This window comes from Carassius carassius, chromosome 41, assembly GCF_963082965.1.
Source record: "Carassius carassius chromosome 41, fCarCar2.1, whole genome shotgun sequence".
In the NCBI taxonomy this organism is placed as follows: Eukaryota; Metazoa; Chordata; class Actinopteri; order Cypriniformes; family Cyprinidae; genus Carassius; species Carassius carassius.
In genome coordinates, this window is record NC_081795.1 from 18,493,551 (window position 1) to 18,519,112 (window position 25,562).

At 37.4% G+C, this 25,562-nt stretch overlaps 1 protein-coding gene across 4 annotated transcripts; it reads right to left on the reverse strand.

The window, feature by feature from the left end:
* Positions 1 to 1,580: 1,580 nt before the first annotated feature.
* slc7a1b (solute carrier family 7 member 1b) lies at positions 1,581 to 24,968 on the reverse strand. Of its 4 annotated transcripts, none has more exons than XM_059533426.1 (13): positions 24,746 to 24,968; positions 17,253 to 17,696; positions 16,492 to 16,650; positions 14,595 to 14,760; positions 11,250 to 11,383; positions 10,844 to 11,066; positions 10,281 to 10,420; positions 5,029 to 5,131; positions 4,512 to 4,714; positions 4,260 to 4,411; positions 4,074 to 4,182; positions 2,437 to 2,613; positions 1,581 to 2,392 (listed from the first exon to the last, which is right to left on the reverse strand). In XM_059533426.1, exons 2-13 carry the CDS (start codon positions 17,620 to 17,622, stop codon positions 2,304 to 2,306), a joined length of 2,025 nt encoding a protein of 674 aa, XP_059389409.1. In that variant the 5' UTR covers positions 17,623 to 17,696; positions 24,746 to 24,968; the 3' UTR covers positions 1,581 to 2,303. The 4 variants fall into 4 exon arrangements, with proteins under 4 accessions (XP_059389409.1, XP_059389411.1, XP_059389412.1 ...); XM_059533428.1 differs by lacking the exon at positions 24,746 to 24,968 and adding an exon at positions 23,626 to 23,774; XM_059533429.1 differs by lacking the exon at positions 24,746 to 24,968 and adding an exon at positions 18,737 to 18,986.
* Positions 24,969 to 25,562: the final 594 nt, after the last annotated feature.

Below are 25,562 nucleotides of genomic sequence, written 5' to 3' on the forward strand. Positions count from 1 at the left end.
CTCACCATACGCCAAGCCACGTTCATAATAATATGCAGATGTGGGGAGTAGTGCACATCAGGTGTATTTGTTTGACTAAATATCAAACGAAATTGTATTGCCTGGAGTTATTCATTAATTGACAATGTATTGTAATCTATCTCACTTCCGAACGGCTTTATTCATCAAATATCTTTGAAACTGATATTTTTTAATGTGTTGACATTTTGCACAGATCTTTATGAATGGAATCTGGAATCTTTGCTGTAGGGTGCTTAAGAAAAACTGGACATTTTCTCAATTAAAGCAGCAGTGGAGTCAAGTAAATCCAGAAGCATTTACAGCACTGAGAGGACAGTCGACGTTGTAAGAGGAGGCTGAGGCCAAATGCATTTCTCAGTGACACAATAATGATTGCTCAATAGTGATGCCAAACACAGGCATTTTTAAGCTTTTCATATTTACACTCTTGGTTTAACCAAAGCACAGACAGACTACCTGTTGATAATACCTGCAAAACGAAATCAAAATGCATGGATGCCTTTAAAAGGCCACGGACTGAGCTAACATGGCTATGCTTTCCAGACAAACCTTAACCGACAAGCTTTTTATGCCAAGTACAGGGTAAAACCATACACAAATAATTTTAATAAGAAATATGGGCTTGAAAAACAGGATGCATAATTAACATTCAAAGATTTTTGAAGATGCATGTAAAAATTCTCGAAGGCTTGCTGTTGATTTCTTGGGTCAGTGAGTTTCAACAGCAATAATCATTCTCTGCATCACTCTGCCCTCTGCTGCACGATCTAGACATTCTTGTATTTGACTTTTCTGTGCAACACAGTAGGTTTATTTACTCTAAAAATCAATCCAAGGGTGTAAAATAATTAAGTTCTTCCTCGGAACATTGTATTTTGACTTCTAACTGAACTAATTATGTAGGCCTATAAATGTTTTCACACAAGATCACTGTGCAATCAGTAAATGAATGTAAATAAGACTTCCGACTCATAAAACTTTCAGTATCAGCTTTCAGAATATATTATAAAGGAGTGCCTCACACACAGGAGATGGCTGGCGTTCATGGTGCTCTGTATTTATGAATAAATGTTTAAAATGGCCAGTCTGTATTATGATAAAAACCGTAGCAGTCATCATGATGTCAACTATTACACAGGTCCAGACGTCAGACAAATGGTGATAAGTGCAAAGTTGAAATACATTTTTGTGAATCTTAACAGCATTTGTAGCATGAGTGTGACTTGTACTGAAACTGGAAGGTTATCTTTTAAATGCGATGACAATTTTGAAAGTGAAAAAAAGGTTTTTCTCCGAGGCAATTGCCTTCGCAGTGAAATCATATTCGTTTAAATAGTTGCAGTGAACACAAAAAAAAACCTCTTTACAAAAAAGAAAATAATTTATTGCAAGAAAAACAGCAAATATTTACAAAATATATATACACAGTTCCCTTCAAATATTTTTAACTACTTAAAAATACACTGCAGAAAATGTACTGAAACCCAAAAATATGTCTGCAAAATCAGATTTTGGTTTATGCAAAAGGTCAACAAGATAATGCAGTTTATGGTAGATCGGCTGCCCATATTCAAAACAATCACAAATTCTTTGCCTTTTTTTTTTGCTTCTATACAAATCAATAGACTAAAATATGGACAATAAAAGTGCAATGCACAAAAATCTAAGAATACTGTACAAAATGTTTTAGTCCAACACCAGATGCAAGAGTAAAACTACTAAAAATGTAACATGCACACGACAGCTGAATGCAAGCATTACAATCCCTCAGAACAGAGATGTTCCTATCCCAATGGTTCGGCAACTGCCTTAAAGTCTGACAAATGGCCCTGGTATCGGCCACTAAAAGTCTTTTTCAGTGCAAGGAGACATTAGCACGGTCAATAAAAAAGGGTGAGAAAAGGCACTGGACAGGTAAAAACCTATCAAAAAAAATTAATAAAATAAAAGTGACTGACTTCACAGCAGAGCTGCGATCTGCAGCATGAAAAACCTTCTCATAATGAGAACACTGAATTAGCTAAATAAATATTTGAAATATCAAAGTAGAATTGATATTTCTGATGAAGCTGTGTAATTGTCAGTGTTTTCGAGCAAGTCAGCAGATGTATTTCTGAATAACTGGACATCAGTAAATCGGCGCATCCTTAGAACCCAACATCCAAAATGCACACCACAACCTTATGTACACATTATAATCAACATTAATTCTGTCCTTCATGTTCTACCAGAATAACAGGCAATTCATCTGCTAAATAATCGTCACATGTTGTAATGCTGCTTCAAGTTTCTTGATACCTACAGTAACACACAAAGGACACGGTCTTGAAGGTCAATAGCAGCTCTTGGTTTGGCCGTTTCAGTTGTCTAAGTCACGTACACTGGTATTGACAGCATCTCAAGTGTTTTCTTAAGGGTCACTGCTCTCCTCTGCTCTGGCACTAAGACCGTTGCTCAAGAAAGCCTCTTTCTCAGGTGTGGCAGCTTCGTTTGTCTCTGTCGGTTTGAAGGTGTTGACGCCTTCAGTGTCGTTACTGGCCAAAGCCGCCTCTGTGCTGTGCCAGATCCCATAGCAAAAATAAATAACAAAACCTAGAAAGAAAAAAAACTAAGAAGGTCAGAGAGCAGAAGACATTGTACTTGCTTTCTGTCTATAATCAGTTTACTGTGATCATTATTAATAACTGCACCAATTTATTGAATTTGTTTTGTCGCAGTTATCAGCCATTCAAGGCTGTGTGACTAGACGTGAATGAAGGGCAGCACTGTGTTCAATTACACATGCATCTCATGTTCCAGTCTTTTAAGCATCTCTGCATGTGCCGGAAGTTTAACATGCATTTTGGTAATTTTAAATATTTTTGGCGATTGCATCATTTCTTCTACTTTTGTGGACAGTAGTTTACAGCATTTCACTAGATTTGTAATGGGAAGCATTTGTAAACCTGCTGTCACAAACTCTTAACTCTTGCAAGATGAAGAAATTAAGATTTTTACAAAAAAACAAAACAAAAAAAAACAGCCTTATGCTCAGCCAAGACGGCATTGATTTGATCAGAAATGTATTCCTGTGATGCAAAACAGCCATAACTTCAGTCATAGTATCACATGATTCTTCAGAAATAAATTATTATTGGTGCCAAGTTATTAATAATGTTGCTTTATTAGTATCAACAGTTTTTGCTGCTTATCATTCAAATACAACATTATTTAAATATAGACAGCAATTTATCATTTCTCTCAAATAAATGAAACAGAAATCACTTTATCGTTATAAATCACTTTTGATCAATTTTAATGTCCTTCTGTAATAGAAGTATTTTTTAATAATCTTACTTATCCCAATTTTTTTAAATGGTAGTCTATTCATTAATCTGTTCTCAACATCAATAAGAAATGTTTCTTGTTTTACCATAAAATGTATAAATTACATTTTAAAATATATTAAAATTATTAATATATTAAGTTATTATTATTATCTTTTATTTAAAATGATTAACAGTTATTAAAAATTTTAATATTTCACTATTACTTGTTACTATACTACATTTTACCATTTACTATATTTTTGATCAAATAAATGGCCAGAAGACACTTCTTTCAAAAAAGCTAAAAATATGAAAAATTTAAATGGTAACATAAAAAAAATAAATTAAATTATTATTATTTTTTTTATTTGTTGTTTTAAATTAAATTAAATTTAAATAAAAAATAAATAAATTAATGCATTTAGCAGACGCTTTTATCCAAAGCGACTTGCAGTGCATTCAGGCTAACATTTTTTTACCTATCATGTGTTCCCTGGGAATCGAACCCATAACCTTGCGCTGCTAACGCAATGCTCTACCACTTAAGCGCAATACATTAATGTCTAGTTATAAAATAAAGATAATAATAAATGTATTCAGCTTGGAAATCCAAAGACTTCTGGTAACAGAAAAAGGGGTTGAGTTCTTAATTTTGCTCACAAAAAGTCCTGTTGGAAATACTGAATTCCTTGCATGTGGTTCAGACACAAAGTTTCAGTGTTTTTTCAATGTTTATTGACTTACCTATGGCCATCCAGATGGTGAAGCGCATCCAGGTGCCTCTGTCCAGCTGCATCATCAGGTACACATTAATGAACATGCTGAGGATGGGGAGGAACGGCAGCAGAGGAACCTGGGTACAAACATACAAACCGCTATAAACGCCCATTATAAAACTCTCTCTGTGTGTGCATACAGGTATGCGTTTACCTTAAAAGACAGCTTTGTCTTGCTCTCAGGCTGCCGGCATATTAACATGGTGATGATTAAACAAGCCACAGCCAGAGTGACAAGAACCGCAAGAACCCAGATCTGAAATCCACCCTGAACTGCCACGACACAGAACACACACACCAGAACACCTGCAGAGGGAGGAGGTGAAACATATTGTGAAGAAGTCACAGCTGCTAAAATTAATATGTGAGCTGATTATTTCTAAACGTGCATCTGCATGTGTCTGACCTAACACGCTGGTGCAGATGTTGACGGTGAAGCCAGAGAGACGAGACGGCTCCTCATTTTTGGGGAACAGAAGGTTGCTGAGGGTTGCCTGAGATCCAGGCAGGAAACCAGCACTGCTCCCATTAATGGATTCGGCCTCGGTTTCCTCCTGACAGCTGGCTCTCTGATACTGGACATTCACACTGGGCTGCTCTGGCTGGTACCTGAGAAAGAGGAATATATTAGTAGGGTTATTACTAAAACTAAAACCATTAATAAAATATATACATTTTAAATCATTACCATAAATAACAAAAATAATATAGTAGGGCATTGCGTTAGCAGCGCAAGGTTGTGAGTTCGATTCCCAGGGAGCACATGATAGGTAAAAAAAATGTTAGCCTGAATGCACTGCAAGTTGCTTTGGATAAAAGCGTCTGCTAAATGCATAAATTTAATTTAATTTAAAAAGTACTTGCAATGTCAGACTGCAGAAATATCAAACTCTTGTATGACAGGTAAAAATCTGCAGGCGCACCTCAAGACTAAGACACAGGCCGCGACTAGTGTGTAAGCCAGCAGAGTGCCAATGGACATGAGATCAACCAAATCCTTCAGATCAAACAGGAAAGCCATCACCGCTGAGGAGAGAAGAGGAGTGTTACTGCAGGACAATCATTCAGCTCTATTAACTGTGATAAGTATAACAAATTCACAAATAGTGTTAATATTGCCACCAGAATAAATATCATTACAATACCATTCAAACATTTGGGGTGGGTAAGATTTTTTGTTAAAAATAAATAAATAAATAAAATAAAGTCTCTTATCTCTCACCAAAGCTGTATTTATTTGATTAAACATACAGTAAAAACAGTAATACTGTTAAATCTTATAACAATTTCAAATGACCATTTTTTATTTTAATATATTTTTAAATGTAGCGTATTCGTGATTTTAAAGCAGTCATTACATCAGTCGTCCATTCCACGTGATCTTTCAAAAATCATGCTAATATGCTGATTTGCTGCAACATTTTTAATGTTGACATTTTACAGTTCATCTTTTGTAACAATGCCTTTACTGTCACTTTTGATCAATTTAATGCATCCTTGCTGAATAAAACTTAAAAAAACCTCTAACTCACTAGGCTTGCCACGATAGACGGTTTTGATGGTGATACCGGTTTTAAGCCGCGACACCGGTTACATCACTTTCCCACCATGACACCGTCCCCACCGTCGTTTTGATTTTTAAGTATTTGTTTTTTCTTAAAATATTTATTTGAAATTAGTAAAAAATAATAATTATAAATAATTTTGTTTAAAAGCGAGCATACACCATAATTAAAAACTGAACGCAGCTACTATGCTTCGTGCCAAGAGAGTCACGTCACAGATCAGCATAACCGCGTCATCTCTTCTCCCTGTGCTGCGACTAATTAAAGACGGCACATTGTCCACATCGGATGAGGACAGACAACTAACTGACAGCCAACCTGAAAACCGGCATCATATCTATTTTAAGGGGGTCACACACCGGATGAGAAGCGCAGCACCACGTCTTTAAAATCCTGTCTTTAAATGTTTCCTGTAAGTGTATGCACACCAGCAGTGACATTCGCCATCTGTCCCCAGCGCCCAGCTACGACTCAGGAGGCTGTTCAAATTCCTGCTGCGCCACAGAGCGCCATCTGCATAGTTTTATATTAAATTAGCTGGAAATTGAGCTTGTGCATATACAATTTGCGCATCCGGTGTGCGATACCTCGAGATGTCCTAGACGCAGCACAGTGCTTCTCATCCGGTTTGTGTCCGCCTTTAGACGAGAAATATGCTCTGCCAGAAGCAAGCCGGCAGCTCATGCCTACTTGCTTCTGGACCTCACTACCGGGACCATGACCTGACTGTTGATGAGACCAAGAAACGGTCAGCCTCGGTAGGAACCCCGTGAGAGAACAGGTAGAACAAAATGAGGAGGAAGTCGACGTCGAGCCGCAGCAAAAAATAAAATAAATAAATAAAAATAAAAATCTCTAGAAGCACTGTTAATAAATGCCAATTTATATTGTTTTTATTTAGTAAGCTTAAAGGGATAGTTTACCCAAAGATCCAAATTATGTCATTAATAACTCACCCTCATGTTTTTCCAAACCCGTGAGACCTCCGTTCATCTTCGGAACACAGTTTAAGATATTTTAGATTTAGTCCGAGAGCTCTCAGTCCCTCCATTGAAGCTGTGTGTACGGTCTACTTTCCATGTCCAGAAAGGTAAGAAAAACATTATCAAAGTAGTCCATGTGACATCAGAGGGTCAGTTAGAATTTTTGAAGGATCGAAAATACATTTTGGTCCAAAAATAGCAAAAACTACGACTTTGTTCAGCATTGTCTTCTCTTCATATCTGGTTCGCGAACTAATCATTCGATGTAACCGGATCTTTTTTAACCAGTTCACCAAATCGAACTGAATCATTTTAAATGGTTCGCGTCTCCAATACGCATTAATCCACAAATGACTTGAGCTGTTAACTTTTTTAATGTGGCTGACACTCCCTCTGAGTTCAAACAAACCAATATCCCGGAGTAATTAATTTACTCAAACAGTACACTGACTGAACTGCTGTGAAGAGAGAACTGAAGATGAACACCGAGCCGAATCAGATAACGAACAAAAGACTGACTCGTTCACGAGTCAAGAACCGTTTCTGTAAGACGCGTCCGATTCGAGAACCGAGGAGCTGATGATACTGCGCATGTGTGATTTCTTCAACCGGTTTATTGAATCGAACTGTCCGAAAGAACTACTGGTGATCCGAAAACCGATGCAAACGGTTCTTGACTCGAGGAGTCAATCTTTTGTTCGTTATCTGGCTCGGCTCGGTGTTCATCTTCAGTTCACTCTTCACAGCAGTTCAGTCAGTGTACTGTTTGAGTAAATGAATTACTCCGGGATATTGGTTTGTTTGAACTCAGAGGGAGTGTCAGCCACATTAAAAAAAGTTAACAGCTCAAGTCATTTGTGGATTAATGCATATTGGAGACGCAAACAGTTTAAAACGTTTCAGTACGATTTGGTGAACTGGTTCAAAAAGATCCGATTACATCGAATGATTCGTTCGCGAACCGGATATCACAAACTGCTTTGTTTTGAACTCTCTCACAACAGACACGGAAGAGAAGACAATGCTGAATAAAGTCGTAGTTTTTGCTATTTTTGGACCAAAATGTATTTTCGATGCTTCAAAATATTCTAACTGACCCTCTGATGTCACATGGACTACTTTGATGATTTTTTTCTTACCTTTCTGGACATGGACAGTATACCGTACATACAGCTTCAATGGAGGGACTGAGAGCTCTCAAACTAAATCTAAAATATCTTAAACTGTGTTCCGAAGATGAACGGAAGTCTTACTGGTTTGGAACAACACGAGGGTGAGTTATTAATGACATAATTTTGATTTTTGGGTGAACTGTCCCTTTAAGTTTTTAATTTATATTCGTTTCTTATTTATATGGTTTTATCTTATTTAAACTTTGTGCAATTTATTTAGGACTATTTTGCCGCATTTCCACCGAAATTACCCGGAACATTTGTACCAGGAACTTTTTCCCCAGGAACTTTTTTCCCCCCAGACTTGTTGCTTGCAGCGTTTCCACCGCGGTGTAAAGTACCGGGAAGATTATGCAAATAGACTGGTGACGTAGGTCTGTGCGCGTTTCTCAATACGAAGTACGCTGATTTTGGACGTGCATTCTCGGTAGTTCAGACCTTGTGCTTTTGACTCGGGAGAGTGATGTCCGTGACGGGGAAATCCGGTAAATCTGCAAACAGCAGTGTACTTGATAACTTCAGTCAGCTGACCATGGCTACTGCAATTTTCCTCTCTGTATATTTACAATAAAACTAAATAGGATATTAAATACCTCTGCCTCCTTTCGTTTTCATTTAAACATAATAACAGCTGAAGAAATGTACAATGAAAGGAAATATTATAATATATATATATGAAATTCTTTTAAATTTACATTTCATGACACAATATCAGTAATATTTTGAAAAAGATCCGAATAAATGGTGGTTGAACTCAACCAATGTTGCGTGAACTCAACCAATCAGGATGTTTAGCACCCAAGTCCCGCCCCCGAAAGTTCCGGAACTTTGAAAAAGTACTAGCTCACCAGCAGGGACTTTCTGAGGGGCATTTTTTACCCGGAACTTTATTTAATTCCTGGTTCCTGTGGTGGAAACACACCAAGTACCAGGCCAAAGTCCCTCGTTCCTGGGTAAAGTTCCTGCGGTGGAAACGCTGCATTTTATTTTCTTATTCGTTTTAAAAACGTTCTAATATTGGCCAAGCAGTAGGACGTTCTATGGTTCTTATTTGTTTGGGTCCACAATTTGCCGATTTGGTTGTTATTTTTAAACGTTATTTTAATAAAAGGTCTGTATTTAATATCAGTGAGTTTTCTTTTTTTTTGTCCATTCAAGCAATTGATGCCGGATTGGCAATTGCCGCTAATTTGAAAGTGAATGTATAACGTGCACTCATTTATAAGCTATTTAAAAAGCGAGGAAAAGAGGACACCCCCTCCCACCCCCATGGTGGATTACCGGTGGGAAATTTTCCTCACCGCGGCAGCCCTATAACTCACCCCAATTTTTTCAACTGTAGTGTTAACATTAATAGTGAACTGTAAACATAATTGTGGCATCTCAAATTTTATAATCACCACAAGTCATTAATAAAAATAGACAATCTGTTAAACCTTGTCAAAACATTAAGAAATGCTTAAAAGATGTGCCATATTTAAAAGGAAAACGAGCACCATCATTTGCTCATTTAGATTCTGTGCGACCTGTGTAATGACAGCTGACATTGCATATCCTCTCACAGCATTGCCACATATCCTGATAACAGTCGCTCCTCTACTTATAAAAAGACATCTTGCACTAGCAGTAATGCAGAAATATAAGTCTGATTAAAAAGGACTGTGTTTGCATGTAATGCTTAACATGCAATTAAAAGGTTTTAGGTTATTTAAAGTACACTGCGAAGTACATTTAAAGCATTATTTCTAAATAAAAATGTTATGAATTACACTGTAGTGCCTTTTTCATAAGGGATTGATCATAAATCTTACAGAAAACTGACACATGGATGCTGCTAGAAACTAAGGGTTAATCCGTTTCTCCTCTACGTTTACCAGACAGAAGCCCTGCCACCATGGTGGCGATGACGGGCATCTTCCTCTCACTGACGCGAGACAGGAAGGTGAACATTAGACCGTCGTTTGCGATGGCAAAGATAATGTGTGGCAGTGGGAACATGGAGCCCAGCAGACTACACAAGCAGGGGAGGGAGGATCAGTGGATATATGATCTCAATCTGAACATCAAGCACGAGCCCGGTTCAGAAAAAGATGAATTTAAAGAAGAGCAAAAGCTCAATATACCCCTTATAGTTCAGCTCCTCAATTTAAGTTTAACAATTTATGTTTTTTATTCAGAAACATGATCAAACTGTCCGTCTGTGTTGCTTTGTATAGTCTACTTTCAGTTTACTGTCAATGCTGCAATTCTCTGAACATAAAGGATAATATAAAGCCTACTGTTAGCACAGAAAATGCAGTTCTGCCGTGGCTATAGGTCATTTTTGGCATTGCTGGAGCTTAGAGGATAAGTTTAGTTCATATTTGTTCATGGTGATGTTTGAGAGGTAGTCAGCCGGACCGCTGTGAGATCTGTAAAGGAGTGAGTCTGTTAGCAGATGAATGGGAGTCCTCACCTGCCACTATGCCTGAGGTTACTGTGGCCATTATAGGGGTTTTGGATTTTTCATTGATGTTAGCCAAGAACTTGAAGAGCAGCCCGTCTTCAGCCATAGCCCATATTACACGGGGCATTGGGAACATGGAGCCCAACAGACTAGTTCAGGGCAGAGAAACAGATTCACACCATGCAGTGCAGTTAGCTTTTGCATGTAACATCTACAACAATTCAGAACATTTAACATCTCAATTACTTTAGAATGCTGCAACTGAATTTACTTAGTAGTAATTCATATACATTAATTTACACTCATCTTTATGCCTCATAGTTAAGGGATTAAAGAGGGTCATATCATGGAGAGCAAAAAATATAAAATCAACTTCATAAATACCTTATAATACAATTTCAAAGCATTTTGTGCATGTGTATTTGTAGACAATTTCATTTCCAATGACGTTTGGGGTCGATAATAGCACAGAAATGACTTTAAAACAGTTTTATAGCATTGTTATGCAAATGCACACATACACACACACACCACAACTAACAGAACTTAGACACCACCTGTGTAGTTCTTACCTGGTGGATAAAGCACAAAGGGAACCAACAGCCACTGCATACGTCGCCCCTTCCCAGCCCACATATTTGAAGGCCACGGGCAGAGGGCTGTTCTTATCTAGCATGTAGTACGGCATCATCATTGTGAGGGCGGCTGATACACCAAAGTAGGCAACGAAACAGATGAGAAGAGATGCTACAATACCAATAGGTATCGCCCTCTGAGGATTCTTCACCTCTTCACCTGGAACACGGAGAACGAGAGGGGAAAAGGCCTTTATTTACACAGAAAGTATTTGACTTATAAATGTCTTCAAATGACCACATCCACATGAAATCTGACTTAAATGTGCTCATTATATGTTACTGTTGCTTTAGAATGCATCTCAGACTCAAAATAGATTCAGAATCAAAATGTAGAACTCACTTGTTGTGGCGATACAATCAAACCCGACGAAAGCATAGAAACAGGTGGCAGCACCAGACAGAACTCCAGAGAAACCGAACGGCATGAAGCCGCCAACACCCAAACTCTCTTCAGACGGCAGCAGCTCTGACATACTGGAAATACAAACAAGTACTAAGCTACAGTATGTCTCTCAGACAAGGGCGACAATATAAACCATTTCTAGGAGCATTAAACTTTTCCTTTTCACATAATGATTCAGATTATTATTGAATTCGATTCAACTTTGTTACTGTGCAGCAGAGTACAAGTACAGGGCCAATGAAATGCAGTTAGCATCTAGCCATAAGTGCAAATAGCAATATGTATATAAATTAGTGCTGGCAACGATTACATTTTTTAAAATCGCATTATTGTCTGCGATTAATCGCAATTAATCACATTGCTATGCACAAAACTAATAATGCATTCAAAAGTAGTGTATTGTGCACTTTTATCATTTAAAAGTAGGCCTACTGCTATATGAACAAAAGTGTAATAACACTGTAATTACATATGACACCCAAAGCCTGGTTTGTTTCACTAGTGTGATCGCTCCATTTAGCAGTCCTTGAAGAGGTGGGCAAGAGCGTGGTTCAGTTATATAAAGAGTGAGTGTGAGTACAGATCTTCTGATACGTGCTGCATGATTGCGTGAATATTTCTGAGCGGCAAAAGCGATAGATCTGTAAAGCAATATATTGTGAGAGGGCCATGTGTTACCCCATCCCATACGACTCAAAATAATAAACCACAAAGTTAACAACTCTCTGCTGTCTTCACGTGCTATCGGAGACTTCCTATTTCCAACTTATAAACTCATGATTACAAGCTCGTTGCATTGTTTTCCGTTAAAAATAACAGTGGATAGTGATTTGTGAATGATGATGCTACTTAGCCTAAATAATTTGATCAGGAGCATCCCCTCCTGTGACCCATGATTTGTCTGTATTTGTATTCAGAGCCAGTGAGCAACAGACTTTCATAATAATAAAATAAGTACAGAAATACTGAATATGTATATATGATATATATTTATGTTTTTTTTTTTTGAATATTACTGTAAAATCGATTTTTAATGATATGCAAATATTAAAGGCAATACAACAAACACTACAATTTAAATATCAAATTTATGTTTACATTACGGTAATATTACGATAATTTTTGGTTACTATATATGCAACGAAAAAAAAATTCTCAAAACAGGCTTCATTTTCTTTTAAATTCTGCTTTCTAAATACATATTATTAAACTTACTGTAAATGGTTCATTCATGCAAATTAGTGTTGCACGGTGCACTGATACTTCAAAAGTATCGCAATTCTTGAAAATTAAAAACGTCACGATTCCTAAATTTATTAGTATCGATACTTCAAAGAATGACTGCATTCCAGATTTGTAAGAGACGCATTTCATGTTGGTGTGTGCAACGCACGCTTCCAGTGCCTCCCTATGGACGTCTGTGTTTTTTCTCCTCACTCAAGCAACAAAAAAGCACTACAGCAAGATGATTTGGCTTTACTAAAATGTGTGCATAACCGCATTAAATAGTTTAAATAAGTTGTTAAAACACGAGGTTTTCTTGCATAATTAACATTTTAATTGTTTGGTCAGACAGTTCATATATAATATTCACATTAATCGGGGATTAAACATGGAGTTATGTTATGTATGCTAAATATGAAAACGAGCGTATCTGCACAGCACCTATAACTGCGCTTTGTATCTGCTGATTCCTGATCGAGATTTACATGTTTGGCTCACTGACCCTGTATACTCATTCATAAACGAGATGTATCAGTTCATTCAACTCGTTCACGAATGAGAAGATCTCTCGATCTCGTTCAGTGAAGGGCATATGGGTTCACTACATTCAAAAAAAAATCACATGCTCCGTCACATCTTGAGTAACTCTTTGACAGGAGGAAACAGTTCACAGGGCTGTTCACAAGCTGCGCATGCGCTGCTAATAGCGCCGTGCTCGCGCGCTGCTGTGGAGGGAGGAACTTCAGGGAACGAGATATATGAGTCAGTGGATTACCTGAGCGAGAACGAATCGTTCACCTAAAAGATTCGTTCACGGACGAACCACCACTAGTGCAATTTCATATAGCCTATATTAAATATTTGGAATATATATTTTCATATTTTATTAGGTTCTTTGATAAGGTTGCAATACAAAGGTCTAAGTAGCAACGTATCTTCCGTGATGTCCCCGATGCGCGGGTCGGGGTCGGTAAAGAAATTTACTAGGCTGCATGTGCGAGCACAAGTGGCCGCCGGTCCACAACTGGTAGAAAAAGATGACGCTCAATAAAGCGTTTTAAAGAGTTTTCTCCTCTGAAAGAATAAGTTACAATATCTGAGATATTGATCCTAAATTTTATTTGCTTTTTTTTTTTTTTTACTTGAATGCCATTGCTTAAATTGATATTTATCTTTTGACATTTAATCTTTTGAGTTCAGAAATATTGTTTAATATAATCGCTGTTCATATTTTTATTCAAAGTTCAAAATCAAGATAAAGTTATTACTCTTTTGTTTCTTATGATAACTGAGAGAATGCTGCTAAATTTATTCTTTCTTTACCTTGAATGTCATTGCTCTAATTAATTTTTAATATTTTGATATTTCATATTCTGTTCAAATGTTTAATATATCTGCTGTTCATATGTTCATTTATTAGTGTGTTATATGATTAGAATGTTTTCCCGGTTTTAATATAAAGCACAGCAATGATATTTGAGAGTGTATTTTCCCTTTTCAGGAAAAGCATCGAAATCGCAATTCTTGACTAGGTATCAGTATCGAAACAATAATTTTGGTATCGTGACAACACTAATGCAAATATTTAAAAAAAAAATTTTTTTTTGACCTTATAATGTTTAATCCTGTCATATTTCAATCTTCTGGTGAAAGCGACAGACTTCTTTTTGGTGAAGCAATTACTAATGTTTTGAATTAGCTTCATATTTTCTTTTTTTTATTGCTTCTGTTTAGCTTTATTTTGTTTTTATTTCAGTTTAGTAATTTTGTTTAGTTACCTAATATTTTTAGCTTTACCTCATTTAACACAAATGATTTTTATTTTAGGTTTTCAATAACAACACTTTGTCCACATCTCAAAATCCAATCAACATCCAACAGATAAATCCCCGCTTTATTTTTTACCAAATATGGAAGGAAAGAAAAAAAATCTACTCCTACTTGTGACTTTCAGCAAAACATACTTTTTCTTTGCTTATTTTTGTAAGTAATAAAATCTACACAAAATATACTTTGCTTCTATCAAATGGGGAAAAAAAACAAAACATGGTTCTTTACTTGTCAAAGGATGTGTGGTTGAGGATTTTCTTAGGATCCAGGTTCCAGTTATCGAGGGTTCCTTTGATCAGGCCTGACACCACCACAAACATCAGCACCAGAACATTGATGCAGGTGAACACCTTATTGACCATAGCGGACTCCTTCACCCCAAACGCCAACAAAGCTGCAGAACAAACATACTAGAGCTGAAACAACGAATCGATTTAATCGATAAAAATCGATTATTAAAATAGTTGTCAACTAATTTAGTCATCGATTCGTTGGTAAATAACTTTTATTTGCCGTAAACGGCTCATTTCGTGCATATTTCAAATCTGCGGTGACCAAAGTGTGGCAGTAATGAGCCACCGGAGGTTTTACTCAGCCAGTACAGCAGGAGAAGTTGCGAATAGCCAATAGCTGGCCTCGTTTATGTCACGTGCTTCCCGAACAGCGTCTCTGCAGCATTTAGCGGGATGTGGGAGAACTTTACTTTGAGCCTTCAAAAAAGAAGAGTAACCTGTAAACTCTGCACTACTGAACTGTTTAAGGGGACGTTCACATATCGCGTCTTTTGCGCGCTCAAGTTCGTTATTTCCAACACCGCACCGAGTTAAAAACATCTCAACTTTTCAGAATGCTGCAAGCGCATCGCGGGTCATGTGACAAGAACTAACCAATCAGCTTCATCCTTTCCCGTAACAACGTTAAAAGCTCAGTCAAGATGAAAAGGAACAGCTGATCATAGTTGTATATGGATTTCCATTTTGAAATAAATTTAGTAGCAGAGCTACTGCAAGCGATTTTTTGAGCTGCAAATCCATTTATCCTTTGCTGAAATTTCCGCGTCTTCAAGGAGAGAGCACGTCATGGTTGCTTATCAAAGGCAGACGCCTCAGGGGCGCTTCTGCGCGAGCGCTTTGGAAAAAAGGAGAAAGCGGCGCGCCTAGCGTTTTTAGGCGCGATTTGTGAACGGCCCCTAAGACTTTCATTTGTGCAGATTCTCCAGTACAATGTTGTTTGCAAATGTTTAGTCGTAAAAGCTGATAACATTGCTTTTTAACAGTTAACATTAAAAGCTTTACAAACATGTTCTGTGATCAGTTTGTAGTTTACCAGTTCAAAATTCAGTCGTGCAGCCCAATTATGACTGAATGACAGAGGTAAATGTTTAAAGATATTTGAAATGCACTTTTTTTCTAAGTATTCACTGCTCTTTTTCACACAGCAGGTTTTTTGTGTGTGACTGTCCAATATTTTTTTCTGGACAACCTTCTGATGGATTTTACTTTAAATTGTGAGTTCCATTCAGGTTTCATGCCACTGGCACTTTATTCGAAGGATTGTTTACAATTTCTCAGCAAAAGCTATAAAGCTGTTTCCCAGTAAATAATAAAATACAATGCACTGCAATTTTATTCTGTTTTATCCTTATTCTTAGTGAAAATATGTTCTAAAAGGTTCCTTAATAAGCTTCGTTCGGGATGTTAAACTACTTTAGGAGCTCTTAGGACTGCCATGGTGAAAACATTATTTTAAATCTCCTTGTGAAATTTGCTAGAGTATGGGTCAGTGTTCTGATTGCAGAAGAGTTCGACAAAGGATTACTAACACAATAACACAACTCCAGGTATATTTTTGATTAGGATATAACAGTGCAAAATGGTTAAAATCTCTTAAAAATCTATGCTGAAGGATAAAGACCATTTATTAATAATTTACTTGGGGAAAAAATGGAAAAAACTAAAATATAAGTACATAAACCGATTAATCGTAAAAATAATCGACAGATTAATCGATTATCAAAATAATCGTTAGTTGCAGCCCTAAAACATACACAACATTTCTATTTGTTAAATTCCTCAACATACACAACCTGATGTAGATTTGTGTAACCTGACTCTCAGTGGCTTACCTGTCAGTATGAGGATGATGAGCACAGCAAACATGTCGGGATACTCTGCTAACACTCCAGGGGCCTTTATCCTCATGTGTAACCTGCAGAAATTCTCTATATGTTTCCCAGTGAGCTCATCAAATGTTGCACTCCAGGCCCGAGCAACACTGGACGTTCCTGATAGAGGGAACATTGTAAGTGTGGTCAGGCAACATGGGTTATAACTACTAGTTGACCATCAATATTTGTCATTTTTAAATGACTGCCATTGCCCAAATTTTTTTTATTTTTGTTAGGCCCAATAAGTTAAAAATGTAAGTCAGTTATCATTAACTACTTGTTTATTGAACTACTGTTGTATAAAATCAATGTAATATTTGTAATCGTGCCGATAGTCGGGAAAACAACTCTTGGTCATGTGATGTTGCTTACCTATATCATATTTTATATCGAATATTTATCTTTTTTTTTCTACCGCAGTAGGTTTTTTCATGTTTGTTTCTTTGTGTGTGCTTTTGCGCATATTAGTGTTGACTTCTCCATGAGTCAGACAGGCTGCACGAGCCTCAACTGATGCAACCTTGAAACTGTTAATACATTATTTGTCATCAGCCACCGGTTACACTAAAAGTAATAAAATCAGAATCATTTGAGCCAAACTTTCAGTGCTGCTCAAGTTATTGTTTGTTATTGATGTATTTATCATGTTGCATGTCTGGTCGGGCTAAGATATCGCCATCGGGCATCAAAAAATCCTGGACCACTTGAAGCATTCTCACCTATGATATAAGACAGGATGAGGTTCCAGCCAGTGATGAAGGCCCACAGCTCGCCCACCGTCACATAGCTGTACAGATACGCAGAGCCCGTCCTGGGAACACGCGCTCCGAACTCAGCGTAACACAGTCCGGCCATGACTGAGGCTAATGCTGCAATCAGAAAGGATAGGACGATAGCCGGACCAGAGTTTTCCCGCGCCACGGCCCCAGCCAGAACATAGACGCCAGCGCCCAATGTGCTGCCCACTCCCAGGGCCACCAGGTCAAAGGTGTTGAGGCATCGGGAAAGACGAGACTCCTCTGTGCTGCAGTCGACTATCTTCACTCGCAGAAGCTGCTTTCCAAAGTCTTTTAGGTTGGTAAGGACCATGTTGATTTCTTTAAGCAATCACACACACACAGACGCACGCACACACACACTCTCTTCACTGTAGGGCCAATGACCTGGAAAAACAAAAGAGAGAGAGATTGATAACTATTCTGATAAATCTACTACTTTGTCAAAAAAATTAAATAAAAATAATAATTAAAACAGAAGAAAAAAAGTATAGGCTATTAATTATGCTACAAGTGAATGTAGGCATCTATAGATCTGATACATATCTTATGACTCTTACTACAATTTCTGTCATGTCATTAAATTTGTACTCACAAAATGGACTACAATCTGTAAGCAATTTACCCAGAACATGTATATTTAGAAAAACATTCAATCAAATTATGAAAAGTCTTTTCAAACCTCTGTATTCTAAGGTTATTAAATGATGCAAGAAGCGCGACCCTGACATAAGCTGGGAGAGTCACAAGAGTGATGATATTTGAGCCTGGTACTACCACCACAACCAGCGTGATCTCTCTTACTCTTCCTTACTGGAATAGCTGTAAGCCAAGAGCAGACTGGACCTTACAGTAGGATCTTTTAATAAACACAAGTGCAAAGCTAACGTCACTTACTGATCATATTTAGAGACATCAAGATGCACGTGTTATAAATATACTGTACACAAATAATGATGAATGTGCGCTTACAGGTATCATTCCCTTTTACAGTTTACAGTAACAGGGTGCCTTATTTCATCAGCTTCTAACAGGGAGATGAAAAGCTTTGATATTTGGGTCATAAAAACAATGTATTTATTTTTTAAGGTGAAATATGACATTAACATGTTCTTGACCTCTATTACATTCTTGCTACTTATAATACATCACAGCTAAAACAGAAAACTACTTCACAATATTCCATTCATGTTTGATTACACAAAGGGAAGACATCAGAAGATAGCCTAAATTAATTTGAAATACCCATATTGAGTCTCCCAGAAGGCCACTGAGAAACCCTTAAACACATTACATAATTTAGTTCCATTGCATCATTTAGTGAGAAAAAACAATAACGGGTTTCATGGGAAACTCAACAAAAAAACAAACAGCAATACAATAAATCCAGAGGCTGCGAAGTCTGAAGTTTCAGATCTCTTTCTTACCAACTCAAAATATCAAAGAGGAAATCCTCAAAATACAGATAAAGTCCGGCGATTCTTTTCCCCTGAGCTCTGGATTTGCTTCAGCTCCTCGTCCAGGTATCAAACACAACGAAGATTTGTAAAGTAAAACCTTTGATGATGCCTTTTCTCTCTTAGTTTGTACTAATGCGTGTTTGCCTGTAGCACGAGTCAAATGCCTTTGTGGCAACTAACTCATTCAAAGCTCGGGCCACAAATAGCACACGGTGAGGTCAAGTGAAGACCAGCAGCTGCCGTGGTCACAGACTTCCTACAGTGACTCACTCCATCAGATTCTGGTTTCTGTCTGTCTCTGTCTTCCCTCACAAAGCACCTCTGACGCTTCGGGCTAGATAACAAAGTTGTTCTAGATATTTCAGCCCTAAAATGATATTTCATATATATGCTTTGATATAACACTGTGCAAATGATTTACTCATGTTGCTTCAAACCCACATTTCTTCTCTATGGCATACAAAAAGATGATGTTTAGAAGAATGTTCATGCTGCTCTCTGCCATACAATAGCAGTTCATAATGGCCATGGCTTCAAGTTCCAATAAGTTTTAAACTCCTAAAAGGATTAAAAATTAGATGGGAAGAAAAATGGCAATGCTTTTGCCATTGCTTGTAAAAGCATTGAAATATACTAATTCAATTATTTCTATCACAATCACCTTTCAAAGTTTAACAGAGGAACTCTGCAAGTTTTGTGAACTGATTTTTTTTTCTTGGGGGGTTACTTTCAAAATATGTCAATCATTTATATATGTTGAATCCTAGAACATAAGGAAATTGAAGTTTTGACACCAAACGCTACTGATTTTACTCCACTGACATCTAGTGGAGAAGATTTGTAATTAGATTAACGCTAATCTTACATTCAATGTCTGTGGAAATAAATATGGAAAAAAAATCGATTCATGGCCTTTGAGAATCGATTTTGAATCGACCACATTTTAAAAAACGATTAATCGAAAAATCTATTTTTTTACCCAGCCCTATCATCTTGAGGCCCCTTTGAAAGTTTCCTGAGCCCCTCGGACCCTGGTAGAGAACCACTGGTGTAAACTAAGCAAAATAACCACTTACTAGGAAGCTCTTCTCTGTGGATGCCTGTCGACGTTAACATTTATGTTCTGGGGGCTATTTATAATGGAACAAAGCATGCGTATTATACAGCCTAACAATGCTGTGTGGCAACACATGATTGCGCAAGGAATACTGGAACATCTGCCACTCACAGCCTTGAAGACTAATAAGCACATCCATATCTAATTTAAACGATAGCAACACACGCACGGAAACTCGTACTTCCGTTAAGTGTTAATCCAGTCAGTGGGCTGGGAGAGGGCCTTGCCCCATTTTCCACCAATCACAGAGCACCGGCAGAAACCTGAGGCATCTGAACACATCAGCTGGTCACATTGTGTTCGCTCAAACACACACCTCTTCAGTCAGGTCATGATGCCTAGTTGTGGTGTGCCAGCTCTATCTTGCAATGGACACACGCCACGACGTTCTCTTTACCTTTGCCCGCGCCCTCAAATCAAAAACACTGCTGACTCCTTGCAGTATGTGATTTCGGACGCAGCGCTTGTCTCCTTCCGCTTTGTGGCTGACGTAAACGCGTTGTGTCACATAAAAAAAATCATTGCGAAAGTAACTGACGTGAGATTTAAATAAATTAAAAGAGGCTTCGAGGCAGAGGATTTTGCCTCGATCATTTTTTGTAATTGAGTTACTCGAGGAATTGTTTCAGCCCTAGTACCAGCCCAAAGTTCCTAGTTCCTGGGTAAAGTTCCAGCGGTGGAAACGCAGCTAAAGAGCCTGATGCATGAAAACAAATGTAAATGAAAACAAACAACTACCTCTTTCTGATGAAGATAGGCGGATACTTGTAAACAGACCCAGTATCTTTGCACTCCGAAAGAAATAACTTTAAGCAATAAATCGTTTTTAAACTTTATATAACGCACACCACAGATAAGCTGTTCTATATTTAAACATGAGGCTTAAAAATAAAGTCCATTTTTTTTAGTGTAAGGGAGCACATGTGGTTTGAATATTTCCACACATGCTAGTATAACAAAATTTACAGTATCGCTTACCATATCAACATTATGTAAAATGCAAAAAGATATTGCTGAACATTTATTTTACTATAGTAACATAACAATTCTGGCTTAAGATTTTTCATCTCAGGTTTTATTATTTATTTAAAATGAGACAGATCTGCTATTATTTTAATCTCCAATCTTTTATTAATCAGGGCCCGGTTCCCCAAAACGTTCTTATCGCTAAGTAGTTCTTAACCTATTCCTTAACCTCTCTCTTAACCTTATGGCACGTTTCCCGACACGTTCGTACGCTAAGTATATCTTCTGTAAGTCACACTTTCGTAAGGTTGGTCTGGACCATTCGTAGCTCTCTCTTAGCGTTGTTTGAGCTCATGACGCTACTGTACAGCAGTCTTTAGAAATCAGCGCAGCGAAGTACAAGTCAAACTATGGTATGTTGACAATTTTGTGGCTCAACAATGATTTTCTGTTATTTTTTAAGACTCATAATAAATTATGTTCACAATGGATACAGGCCTATTTATGAAGTTGACTTTATGTGGTATCAGAACTAATATGGTGGTAATTAGCCTAGGCTTTTTTTACGTAATGTAATTAAAGCCAATTGGCAATCATTTTTTTGATAATTAAAATCTGGCAAACAATTTGGCTCTAAATGGCTAAGATCTTTAAATGGGTAAGCATGGTGGTGTCCAGTAAGCGACCAACTATGGCAGCGATCCAACATGTCTTTGTATTGAATCAAAGACGGAGCCGGACTCGGAGCCGTTTAGTCCATGTCAGTTTTTTTATTCGGCAAAACTTAAGCCCTTTTGACATTTTGCCTGACGGGTCTATATTTAAAAAAATCCCCTCCCAAGACAACTCGTTGTGGAGCAGCTGGACCTTCCCAGACCTGCGCTGGCCAGGCTAACGCGGCGGAATTCTGCTTTAAGCCCTGAAGCCCAGCGCTACGTTTTATTTTATTATCATTTATTTATTTATTTTGCTACAGAGATATTCATCGAGGTCGTGGGAGAGGGCTACGGCCTAATCAAGACCTCGGTGTGGAGGTGTGTCCACACAGTCACCAACGCCCTTCTGCGCCATGCCGGGGATTACATCCTGGTGGATGGCACACTTATCACTATCGCCAATCCATCAGTGATTGATCTGGAGGAAATATCGCGAAAGGGATACGCGACCATAAACATGCAGGTTATAGTGGACCATAGGAGTGTGATCTTCGACTTGGTGGCAAGGTCCAGCAAAACTTCAAGTTCTCTGACGAGAAGCTTGGTGCCCTTGTTTACGTTCCTTCCCCAGCATATTCTGTATCTAACTCTCTCTCTCTGTTCATTGTAGATAGGTTGTTTTTTATTAAAAACATAAACCAATTGCAATCAATACCGCATTAAACAGCAGTAACTGCAGCTGCTTGCCAATCAATTCTAATTGTAAAGTACCTTACCATTAATATAAAAGTGTATTATATAATTTTCATAAGTCGTTACACCCATGTCAAGAAGCGGCACAACGGGATAAGGAGGGTGGATGATTAGCGAGGGATACCCGGTTCGTCTAACCGTCACAACATAGCCTATCGTGTGAACATATTACTGACCATTTGATAATTTAATTTATAGTCTATATTCTACTGATAACTTAAACTGTTAAAATAAATGTTACTGTAATAATTTGAGGAATGTTTCATTTGCATAGAACGTGTTGTCTTTCTTAACGCTGTAATGCACCTCCATGTGAAGTGGAAAATCGATTCATGAGCAATCGATGCCAACTAATTCAGCACCCTGACTTTGGACAGCGCTCTTGTAACGTCGGACGTAAGAGGCAGCATGCTAAGAAGCTTCCTAAGGGACACTTCCGGGAACACACTTAGAAACATCAACAACTTTGGTAAGATATATCTTTCGATGTCTTCTCGCGCTAAGAGTGAACGTTATCGGGGAACCGGGCCCAGATCGTTTTTTTAATGCTTTGATAACTAGCAGAAGACACTACATTTTAAATCCCATTCCACGATATAACACTGCGTTACAATGTGCTATTCTATGACATTAGCAGTGTGCTACTACGGGACATTTAAAGAGAAATAACGAAAAACAGCCAATGTTTAATGTTTAGAAATTATTATTTCAAAACATTTAAAGCATTTTTTTCTTGTTTATGTGGGCCGTCCCAAGCATTGATTACAATGTGTTCATTGTCAAACTCTAAAAACTGATTATTTTTTATTAAAACAAAAAAAAAAACATTATTTTATTTGGAAAAAAATAATTATTTTATTTTATTGACAAAATAGTTAAGCTTGTCTTGCATATTTTTTTCATTCGATTAGATAACATTTTAAGCTGTCATGTGGTCATGTTACAATGTACCCCACCTACCGGGGCATGTTGTCACATTTCACGTCCATTTTTTTAGGGTAAATAAATAAAAAAAGCATACACTGTAATTATGGAACAAAGCGACATATTTGTACTAGACAAGTGTAAAATTACTGTGGATAAATATATATATCTGAACCCCACAGCTCTTCCCTACAATAAACATTAAAGGCAGTGCTAATGTCACGCTGTCGTTTGCATGGGAATCTGACATAATGTTGTTCTATGGTATGGTAAATTATTTTCTTATGTAACATTTACCGTTACATGAATATAAGTATTACATGTGAATACTGGCTGTTGTGTGATCAGATCATCTATATGATTCGCTACTGAGTGAACTAACTCCATCTTCGTTTTCATTCTATGTATGAAACAAAACGTAAACAAACGTTTAACGTTACCACAGTTTGTTTTCTTCGCATCTGCACGATTCAAATGAATGGATAGCTCCTTCTTCAGAACGGCGATGGTTGCAGAAACAGGACGAATTTGCAGATTTACAAAGTAGAAAAAAATTTCCCGCATTTTTTAAAGTCATAACAAAGCGGAGTCACGCCCCATTTGTTCATTAACGTCGATTCGTTTAGTGAATCGATTTGTTCAGACGGTTTGGGGGCGAAACGATTCGCGTGAGTCATCAAATCAAAAGAGTTCCATGTGCCCAGTGTATATGGCTTCTCTGCAGCAACATAAACATTTAGTTGCATACACTGACTATACGCAGTTTATTAAGGGATATAAATCAGCATGCATATAAAATATTAACTTTTTTTAAATTATAGTAAAATATTTGATGACAAATGACATCTGATAATAAAATGTAGGTCTACTTTTGTAGTATCTGATTTATTTATTTTTTGAAATTTATATCTGGGTTTGTTTCTTCAAAATTTCTCAAACAGTTTATAATGTCGAGGTTTCGAGAAAGGTTTCGCGAATCGGCTCCTTTGAATCATAAGAATCACTCGAAAAAGTGCTTTGTTCGCCGAACCGAATGCAATGTACAAATACGAAAACTAAACCAACCAGTTTAAAACCACAGAAAAAGGCAAAAGTGAGAACTAATTGCCACAAGTTGTCTTTGTGGTCTTGCGTTTCTTGTGTTATGTTTAAGGTTTGGCCATTCAATTCCACTTGCATCCGGCTACTGTATAATGAATTACAGCGCGCTACTAATACAAGGACGCGCACGTGCTAACTATTCCTAATTCCTCATAATTCTGGAGAAAAAAACATTAATAATTACAACAGACTTGCTTAAACAACGCAAATTGATTCCCACAACAATAATACGGCAGACAGATAAACTTCTAAATGAATTCATACGACATCTCGTCATCTCTCAAAGGGAAGCGTTGCATCAGCCCTTAAATGGAGAGCAGCTCACACCATGTGCGTCGCAGACATGAGATGGGGCAGGAAGAAGGCTAACAAAAAATCTTTCGAAGTGTCATAAAGTTAACGTAGAAGAATATTAATGCATAATATTTAATAGTTTAAATGCACGTGCCTCATTCTTACCTAGTAACGAATCTCCAACACGCTACCTCAGAACTGACAGCTTCGAGCACGACGAGAAATAAAGAAAAAACCCGCTGGACAGCTGGTACTTCACCTTCTATCCATACCAGAGTACTTTACAATAAAATACTACGCCTTAAACCGAGAAGGGTGTTCTTAAACCCTGAGGAAATCCCACCCATAAGGTATCATTGGCGGGTCGTCGTCTCGAAGAAACATCCTTCCGTGTGCCAACACCCAAAACGCGCGAGACGATGAACCCGCTTGCACTGTAAAGAGTTCCTTATTTGCATAGTTAACGTTTATTGATATTCAATCGAGAGCTACCTTTTCTTGTCCATCTGTTCATATATATATATATATATATATATATATATATATATATATATATATATATATATATATATATATATATAAATTATGTTATTAGCAATAGGCCTGGTGAACATTTAGTAGACTTAAGCTGAGCTAAATTTGATTATCCATTTATAGTTTTTAGATCATGTTAAAATGTATCAAATATTAAAGGCTATATGAGGCTTCTGAGGAATGTCTATTATTCTCTGTCATTGTATTGCATTGCATTATATTTGCCCCCACAATAAAAACTACAGACCATCGATCAAAACTAAGCATTCCAAACATCATCTTTCGAACACATGTTATTGGGGATACAGAGTGACATCTGAAATTTATATGCATTTTATGCATAGTCTGCTATACTGTTGTCTTATTGATTCACATCACAAACTATTAGAATTTCGTCTTACCTTTTGGCCATATAAATGAATAAACCCATACAGTATAGAAACACATA